Below are 10,392 nucleotides of genomic sequence, written 5' to 3'. Positions count from 1 at the left end.
TTAAATTAAGTGTAAAATTATTATTTTTATAGTTTGGATTATATAAAATAAAATTATATTTTATAATAAAAGTGTAGACTATTTATTTATAATTTTTGGATTTTAATTATTTTTATTAAATTTATAACAATATTATAAGAATTCAATACATTTAAGAATTCTATCAATATAGAATAAAAAAACTCCAACAAAAATTTTGAAAGTATAATTATATAATATTGATATAAAATATAAGAAATGAATATATTGTAAATAAAAATGTAAAATATGGAATGATGATATATTTATAATACAAAACTTATTGAATATAATCTTTTTTTTTTTTCAAAACAAATGCTTCATTTGTGTCTTTATTCCAATTCCAAACACATTATTATTGCAAACCAATCCGGTAATGATAACAAAATTTATTGAATACATTCAATGAATTTGGCATAATGATAAAGTTATTCACCAGAGATTACAATAAAAAACAGAGAGAAGGTTGCGTACATCAATCTTGTTCAGAGACCATAAATATAAGATGTTTCATGCTTAATCAATAATTAATTAGGGTTGGTATTTAACTGGAAAAAGCACTAAAGATACTTTCTTATAAGTCGCAAGACCAGCTTCCTCTTCCATGCTAAAATCTTCCTCCTTCATGTCATTAGGCAACCTCCAATCAAACCAATACAAAAGGTTTGCAAGTGCAAGCTCCACCATAGCCATTCCCATGGAAATGCCTGGACAACCTCTCCTCCCAGCTCCAAATGGTAAAAACTCATAATGTTGACCTTTATAATCAATATCTTTGTCCATAAACCTCTCTGGAAAGAACCTTTCTGCATCTTTCCAAACCTCAGGATCTCTTCCAATCGCCCACACATTGACTTGTATTCGAGTTTTAGGGTAAACTTCATAGCCATCAATATTGAATTTGGAAATGGATTCTCTTGGAATTAATAATGTTGCTGGTGGGTGAAGTCTCAATGTTTCTTTTAATACCATCTTTAAGTAGTAAAGCTTGTCAATGTCACTTTCAGATACTTCTCTTTTGTTTCCAATGAGAGTCCTGATTTCTTTTTGTGCTTTCTTCATAACCCTGGGATTTTTGATAAGCTCCGCCATGGCCCACACCAGGGTTATTACTCCAGTGTCCACTCCAGCTAAAAATATATTCTAAAAAGTTCATATATAGATTTTTGTTACAGATGCACAACAAGATCGAAAATAAAAAAACCAATATATGTGTGTACGACAAACAGCTTTTAGCGTATGAATCAGCTTGGTGAATAATTTAGCTTATGAACCAGTTGGTGAACAATAAGTTCGAGACATAAGACTTACTAAATCCGGTGTATACATTATCTCATATATCAATCTAATTTTTTAAAAAAATGTTACTGTTTTATTGTTTTTGTTTCTTAGACTCCGTTTGTTTCCATAAAATAATTTACAAGAAAATATTTTTCATAATTTTTCATCGTTTGGGGTATTCAGAAAAATAAGTAAACGGAAAATATTTTCCTGATTAAAGGAAAAGTAAGTTATTCTTTAAGGAAAACAACTTTCCATTTAAAACATTTTCCGAACATTGGCAAATTAACCTTCTAAATCCATTTTTTTAATTTATTAATCATCACCGCCACTATCACATGTCACCATTTACTACCGACCACACCACCGGCTACCACCACCAGCCACCACCACCAGCAGCCCCGGCCATAGGCGGCTTTCATAATTTACATTTTTTTTTTGCATTCTTTTCATATTTAACAATAAAATTTTTAAATTGTAAAATTTCTATTATTATTAATATTTTTTATGGTTTCATGAGATAAAAACTTTAATATTTTTAACTAATTTTCAATATTACAACCAAATAACGGAAAATAAATCATTTGAACAATAAATCGTTTGTAAAATATTTTTCAAGGAAAATATTTTCCATGGAAAATATTTTTCAGCAAATTATTTTCCTATGAGTTATTTTACAGAAACAATGGAGCATTAGTGTATAGACAAAAATACTTTCGTTTTGAATTAAAACATTATTTATAATTGATTTGATATATAAATAAATCCATATCTTTCTCCGTAGAAAGAGACAAAAATAGTGTATGCTGAGGATGATATTAGTTTGTGCATTGAACTTTCAATCTAATCCTAAGATAAAAAACTGGGAATTCTATATTAATAGCTTGACTTTCCAATCATACGTATCTTACAAAAACACGTCTTTATCTTCCAAATAGCATTTTTAAAAAGGCTATATATGGTCAAAGTTGATTTAGTTCCAAACTATAAAATTTTCAAAGCAATTCTCAAAAAAAATAAAATTTTCAAAGCACGTAATGTAATAGAATAATATTTATCATCTGCATACGTTTTCTTGAAACTAATTAATTATAGTCTGATTACTTAATTTTATATATTGGTAAGAAAATTAATCACACAAAATGAAAAATAAAGATAAAATCCCAACCAATATATCAACCGAACTAATCTTATATGATAACAGATAACTATTTCTTAAAACGTTAATCAAATTACTTATGAAAGCACTCCAATAAGAGAGTATTGGAACACATTAATTGGGAAAGAAAAGGAAAAGGACAAGTTAGCTTACCATGAGAATTGCTTTAATATGATCTTGGGATAATCGAAATGCACTTGATTGATGATCATTTTGATCTCTCTCCAAATCCAACAAAACATCAATAATGTCTTCTTGTCCATGTTCTTTCTCATTTCGTTCCTTTTGGATATGATCATCGATAATCTTTTGGTAGAACTCATCAAATTCTTGAAAGTTTTTTTCAAGTCTTGCATGGAGACCTGTAAGCCTATCAACAATCCAACCCACATAAGGAAAAAAATCAGCTGCAGAAAAACTCCCCAACATGGCAAAGCCTTCATGAATCACTTCTTGAAATCTCTCCTGGCTAAATCCTCTTGCTTCAAAACTTTTCCCAAAAGCTGCTCTACAAGTAATATTTGCAGTGAGAGCCAAAGTCATTTCACTAAGATTCACAGGAGAAGAAGAAGAAGAAGCTTTTAAAATAGAATCGATTAAAAGACCCACTTCTTCTTCTCTAATGGATTGAAACGATTGAACTCTTTTAGCACTAAAAAGTTCAAGAACACAAATCTTTCTCACTTCTCTCCAGTACTCTCCATAAGGTGTAAAAGCCATGTCAAGAAAGTTGTAAGACAGTCTGCCAGTACCAGCCAAAAGAGGTCTACTGCAACTATATAGGTCATTTGTTTTGAAAAGCTCTTTTGCAGCTTCTGCAGAGGAGATAATAATTGTAGGAACTCGACCAAATTGAAGAAGCATGACAGGACCATATTTCTTGGATAGTTGCCATAAAGAGTAATGAGGTAAGGTCCCAAGTTGGTGTAAATGACCTATTATTGGAAGTCCAGGTGGACCTGGTGGGAGTTTCTTGCTATTAAGTTTCTTTTTCAAAAGAAAAAGTAAGGGGAAAAGAAGAAGAAGAAGAAGAGGTAACCACACATGTTGAACCATTTTCTCTCTGTTTCTCTATCTTTCTACTTCCAAGTGCACGCACTAATAGACGAGGAAATAACACACAATAAATAAATAAATAAATATATATATATATATATATATATATATATATATATATATATATATATATATATATATAATGCGTGACGCCTTGGCTTACCATAAGCGGTGTAATCTTTTGACCGGGTAATAATGCACATTCAATTTGGATTCTTATTCGTTAATATTTAAACAAAAATAATACCCTATCTTTCTTTCTTTTTTTTTTTTTAAGGGCAAAGTTAGAGTAATTATTTTTCAGCAGCCATATGAAAGTTTTTAAACTTTTAGGAGAATAAATATAATTTTTTATAAAAAAATTACTATTACGTCTATATATATTTGGAAATGTAACTGTTTCATCCCTATTTTTATTTGAATTCCATATATTTTCATTCTATCGTACATTTAATCATTTCATTTGATTTTAGTGAGCTTTTCCATTAAGTGAATAGAAAAAAGACGTTAATACCTAATAGGTAAAAAAACAAAAATTGTTCTCTTGCACGCTTTCATCCCTTACCATTTGAAATTAATTAAAGTGAAAAATTTAATCATTTTTTATTTATTGAAAGGCTAACAAACCAAATACAAAGTAGATTTAGTTTTTCTTTACTTATCGAATTGGTAAAAAATCTTGTGGTTAAGATAACTCATTAAATTAGTGAGAAGACCAATCAAACTACATTTGATTGGCTATATTATGTAAAATTATTTTTCTAATTAATAATTAAAAATATTTTTTATTATTTAAAAACTTATAAAATATTTTTTATTATTTGAAATGAGAATTGCTCATTATGGTTAAATTTTGCAAAATTTGCTCAAAACTCAACCCAACACAAGCAATTCCTATGTTGTACAATAAGGAAATCTTTATAAAAGTTGAAACTATTCACAATGATTACTTTTGGAATATATAAGATTTGTGCGGTTTTTTCTTTCAAAGAGAAAGTTAATTAGCGATACCAACAAGTAGAGTATTTTTGGATATCTAATTCTATTCTATTTGATTTGATTATATAAAATTTATATATTTATAACTCGTGTGAAATGAGTACATGTTCAAATTTGTTTAAACAAAATATAACTATATAAAATTGCACATCACGTTAAAATTTAGTGATAAGTATATATACGACTTTAGAATATATTCATGTTTGAATCTCTTCCGAAAACTCAAATATATATAATTATAATTACTAACTAAATTATAAAATGTCAATAAAGAGTTGCCTTTGGGATTTATCTAAAGAATAATATGCCTTTGGAAACTTTCCAGTAAGTACAGATTGCTCGAGTTCTGGTCGATGACAAATTTCCTTTATGTCTACTCTCGCTTTTGCATTATCCTTGGATTTCCCCTTAATGTTTATGACAGTGTTGAACAGATTTTCAAACACATTTTTTTCTATGTGCATCACATCAAGGTTATGACGGATAAGAAGTGAACTCCAGTACGGCAAATCCCAGAAGATGCTTCGCTTTTTCCATCCGCTATTCCTGCCAATTTTACTATTTACCTCTTCTGCATCTAACTTTGTAACATTCATAAGTCCTAAATCTTCAATTTCCTGTAATATTTCACCTTCAGACTTCACAGGTGGAGGGGGATTAAAAATAGTTGTATTCTTTCTAAAGCACGGTCGATTTCTCCTCCAAGGGTGAGATTCTGCTAAGAATTTGGGATGACAATCAAAGCAACATTGTTTACCAGAATTTTTTAGTGTAAATGCATTAGTGTTTTCCATGCAATGAGGACAAGCCAATTTGCCTACCGTACTCCACCTTGATAACATTCCAAATGCTGAAAAATCACTGATGGTCCAAAGCAAAGCAGCTCACATTATGAAATTCTGATTGGCTGAAATATCAAACGTTTCAACCCCATACTCACATAAATAATTAAGTTCGGCAATCAAAGGTTGCAGAAACACATCAATCTTGTATTTCGGATTATTAGGGCCAGGTACAATAACACACAAAAATATGTATTCATCTTTCATACACATTGACGGTGGTAGATTATATAGTGTGACAATGATAGCCCATGATGAATATTATCGTCCTTATTGGCCAAACGGTTGAAACCCATCAGTACAAAGCCCTAATCTCACATTTCTCATATCAGCAGCAAACATGAGATGATTATTATCAAAGTGTTTCCAAGCATCAGAGTCTGATGGATGAGTCATTATACCTTCCTCGCATTCATGCAAAGCATGCCATCTTATGTGTTCGGCTATCGTTATAGATGCATATAACCTTTGCAGGTGAGGAACAAGAGGGAAATAATACATATTCTTGAAAGTCTTCTCTCTTTGTACTCTACCAGTCCCTTGACCCAGCCATTGATATCTTGGAAGATTACAAAATTTACATTCTCTTAATTTGGAGTCAACACCCCAGTATATCATACAATTATTTCGACAAAAATTAATGTTTTCCACGGATAGTCCTAATCCCCGAACTAATGTTTTTATCCGGTAAAAATTATCCATCATCGAATGGCCTTTAGGCAACATTTCTTTTGAGAGCTGCACAAAATCATCATAACACCATTCTAAAAAATGGTGCTCCGCTTTCATGTGAAGTATTCGTGTCACTATAGATAGAACTGAATGATTCTTGCATCCAGGCCACAGTTCACTATTAGCTGCACTTAGCATGTCAAACAATTGTTGTGCTGCATAGTTTGGCGATTCCTCCATATTATCCCAATGAAATTCTACTCTACCCGCATTGATTATCATATCATTGCATTGATTACCATAATGAAATTGATAAAGCTGACCTTCTAGACTTACAGAAATAGAGTGGTCTGACACACTGGAAACTCGAGGTTCACCATGATGTATCCATTCGTAATAATTTTTCACGAACCCATTTTTGCATAAATGAAGTTTAATTGTATCGATATCTAAGAAAGCTCTATTTTGACACTTCTTTTGATTACATGGACACCTCAATTTATTACCATATATGCAATTGGGATTACCAAACTGCAAACTATATAAACAATTCAAATCCTTGCAAGAATTCTTGTCTTAATATCCCATTGACCTCGTACCTCCAGTACATCCAATCTCGATTAATCCGCATTTGTTAACCTAACACTCTGTTTATAAAGGGCAAATTTTGTTCTATTTACATTTCTAACTTACTAAGGTTATTTCTATAATAAGGGTACATATATGTCAATTCACTACGGTTATTATTTCCTCTTGCTTCAACCTACAATTGTGTTAGAGAGAGCAAAGCTTCCTACTTTTCAAGCAAAGCTATTTGGGATTCATCTTTCTCGCTTAAGCTTTCCATTTTTACATGGAAACTCCTCAGGGGAGCTTTACCTTTACTGCGACGTCCTCAATTATTTGGGATTTATGGTCCATCCCATTGCCCATTTTGCTTCAAGTCGGAAATAACTGTTGACCACCTTTTTTATTTCTACCCCATCATTGCTAAACTTTGGAATTATTTCGGCTCTTTTTTCCTGGATACTCTTGAGTCACAAAAATTCTCTACGGTAAGCGTTGATTTTTTGGTGGCTTTGTGACAGACCAAATTCGGCTATGGGCAAGTTTAGGCGCTTGGTACCACAGGTAATTGTGTGGTCTGTGTGGAGAATGTATTGTATGTGTGATTGGGGTAATGAAGCTTGCTTTCCAGACCTCCTTTTACAAGATATCAGTAGTTTGTTATTAAACTGGAGCATTGCCAATTCTGGTAAGAGATTTGCAGCAAGTTGGTCGGCAAAAGCTGATTGCCATTTCATTTCGGCTTTTTTTGGCAAACATAAATTAAAGCCAATGATTATTACTTGGATTCGGCCTAGGCAAGATTATTATAAACTAAATATTGATGCGTCTTTCAATAAATTTTCAGCAGCGGGTGGTGCTATCCTCTGAAACAGCCATGGTAATTTTGTTGTTGCCGCTTGTTTTCTGATTGTTGCCGGGACAGCTTATGATGCAGAGCTTGAGGCTTTGATTTGGGGGCTTTCCTGCAGTATTGATAAAGGTTTTTATCCCATCCAGGTGGAAATGGATTGTCTGGATCTTGTTGCTCATGTTAATCGGGCACAATGGATTAGAGCAGGTCCTTCAATTTTGCTGCGTGTTGTTGACTTGTTGCATCTTCACTCTTCTTCCATTCATCATATATATCGTGAGGGAAATCAAGCCGCACATCTTTTGGCCACTCATCAAAGGCTCCATCATACTTCTCTTTCTTTTACCTCTTTTAATTCTTTACCTCATTTGATTAAAGGTATTATAATATTGGAAGCTATGGGGACTACATATTTGAGATATAAATAAAAGGATCATCTTCTTCCTGCCAATATATATATATATATATATATATATATATATATATATATATATACTTACTATAATATCAGTAATTGTACGATTCTTCATATTCAGTTTTTAAAAAAAATTCGGTAGTACTTCGACATAATATAATCAAATCTCAAGTCAAAACACATTAATATAAACACTTCTATATCATACCAACATTCTTCAAAAGCAAAATGGTCACTACTAGACCTCCAACTCAAATGCATAATTCATTTCATAACCAAAAAAAAAAAAAGAATAATAACAAATAAAATGCATTATTTCATAATTACAATAATAACAAAGAAAATAAAAAAAACAAAACAACATTTCGTTAATGACAAAAAAAAAAACAAAGGAAAACGAAATTGCAACAAAAAAATGAAATTCATTTCATTATTTTAACTACAGTAGTAGTAATAATAATAATAATAATAATAATAATAATAATAATAATAACTAAAAAAATAAAGAAAAAAAGAGAATAATAACTACAATAATAACAGCATTTCGTTAATTTTCTGTTATTCAACTACAATAACAACTAAAAAAAAAGAATTCCATAAAAAAAAAAGGAACACAGTCGTACCTGACCAGACAACTGCGAACGAAGAGGAGAAGGGTGTCTCTAGCGACCGGCGCTGCAACAGAGTGGAGAAGGAGGCGGCTGACGGCTGGAAATGGGGAGGAGAAGGAGAACGAGGTTGCGCTGGTGCAAGGCGACCAGCGCTTATAAAGCCCTATTCACGTCGGTCGCAAATCATTAAAAAAATTGATCACAATTTTTAATTTTGTGATGTCGTTTTGTTGTGAGACAAATTGCAACCGATTTGTGACCAAACTATCGGTCGCTAATCCCTTGCAGGCAGAGAACTAAATTTGGCGCTGAACTGTAGTGCGCAATTTTGCGACGAAATTTCAGGTGGTCGCAAATCTGTAGCAAAATCGGTCGCAAATTAGTCGCAATCGGTGGCAAAATGGAAACCAAACTGGCGGGAATTATTAGCGCTATAGTTAGCAACGGATATATTATCGGTCGCGAGTCCTTCGCAAATTCTATCGCCGTTGAGTAGCAAATCGGTCGGTAGATATTCAATCTCCCAATTATAGCAATTGGTCACAATATCATCTCAATATTGCGAACCGACGTAAAATCGACCGCAAGAGCACATTTTTTTTGAGTGGTAACTTTTGACTAGATATATAATTTTGATGGCTTTTTTTTTTTTTTTTTTTCCAATGGATACTCTCAATTATTTTATTTGTAAACAATCGTGGCCTCCATTCATTAGTGTCCAAAAAGAGATGCATGACTTAATCAGCTTCGCAAAGGTCAATTAGTTTTCAATTTCGAATTTCAATTCTTGGCGGTTGGTTAATTATGCAGCTCTTTGTCATTTTTGTTCTTTTTGAATTGTTTTTAGAAGCGTTAAAGTTAGGAATGGCATCTTTTGTAGATTTAGCCTTCCTTAATTTCCATAAAATAACTTACATAAAAATATTTTTTGTAATTTTTTATTATTTGGTGCGTTTAAAAAAATGAATTAACTGAAAATATTTTTTTTTGTCAAAAAAATAAATTATTTGTTATTTTTAAGGAAAATGACTTCTTATTTTTAAGTGCTAAAACATTTTTCGGACTTTGATAAATTTATTATAACATTATAAATTTATATTTTCTTTTAATTTATTAATCATCGATAGATACTACCACCACTTACCGTTCACCACTAGTCACTGGTGACTTTTATAATTTACCTTTTTATTGCATTATTCTCATATTTATAATAAAAATTTTAAAATACGAAATTTATATTGTTATTATTATTATTATTTTGGTCCTATGAGTTAAAAGTTTTAATATTTTTAATTAATTTTCAACATTGTTACCAAACTATCGAAAATAAATTATTTGAAAAATATTTTTTTAGAAAAACATTTTCCTCAAAAAATATTTTCTTAAAGTAAGCGGAGCCTTAGATTTGATTAAAAAAAATGTAAAATTGTTATTTATCATGTATTGATGATAAACACCTTGTTTAGAATAAATGAATTTCACCAAAATTTTGTAGTATTTAAAAATTTAAAATTTTGTATTTGATATGAAAAAAATGAAGAAATTTTTCATTTGTAATCCAATGCATTATGACGAAATTGTCCATCATTCTAGCTTTCCAAACCGTAGCTTTTTTATTTGGGTTTTTCTAACCTCTATCTTATTTTTCACTCAAAATAAATGGCAAAAAACTATTAATTTATTATTGGAACGAAAGGACTAAATAATTTAACAAAAACGTTAAGTCAAAAGAATCTAATCTAATTTATCCAAACAGTGAGGAAAAACAAATTAATTTTGTAAAAATGTAGGGACCTAGAAGTAATTTCCCTATAAAACAAAATCAGTTTCAAGAAGTTTAACTATTTTTAGAAAAATTAATGCAATTATTATTAATTTAATAACTTTTCATCCAACTACACTGCGCATGGTCTCATTGA

The 10,392-nt window shown here is 30.9% G+C and overlaps 1 protein-coding gene across 1 annotated transcript; it reads right to left on the bottom strand.

Moving 5' to 3' along the window:
• Nucleotides 1-392: 392 nt before the first annotated feature.
• On the bottom strand, nt 393-3,564 carry LOC119369098 (cytochrome P450 71B26-like). The gene is made up of 2 exons (XM_089721076.1): nt 2,612-3,564; nt 393-1,161 (listed from the first exon to the last, which is right to left on the bottom strand). The coding sequence occupies exons 1-2, from the start codon at nt 3,512-3,514 to the stop codon at nt 550-552; spliced, it is 1,515 nt and encodes a 504-aa protein (XP_089577202.1). The 5' UTR covers nt 3,515-3,564; the 3' UTR covers nt 393-549.
• Between the last annotated feature and the right edge of the window lie 6,828 nt (nt 3,565-10,392).

Source organism: Jatropha curcas, chromosome 5 (genome assembly GCF_041381405.1).
Source record: "Jatropha curcas cultivar XTBG-Jc1 chromosome 5, XTBG_Jcur_1.0, whole genome shotgun sequence".
NCBI lineage: Eukaryota > Viridiplantae > Streptophyta > Magnoliopsida > Malpighiales > Euphorbiaceae > Jatropha > Jatropha curcas.
The sequence above is the reverse complement of the archived record's forward strand: the minus strand, read 5'-3'. Positions and strand labels throughout refer to the sequence as shown.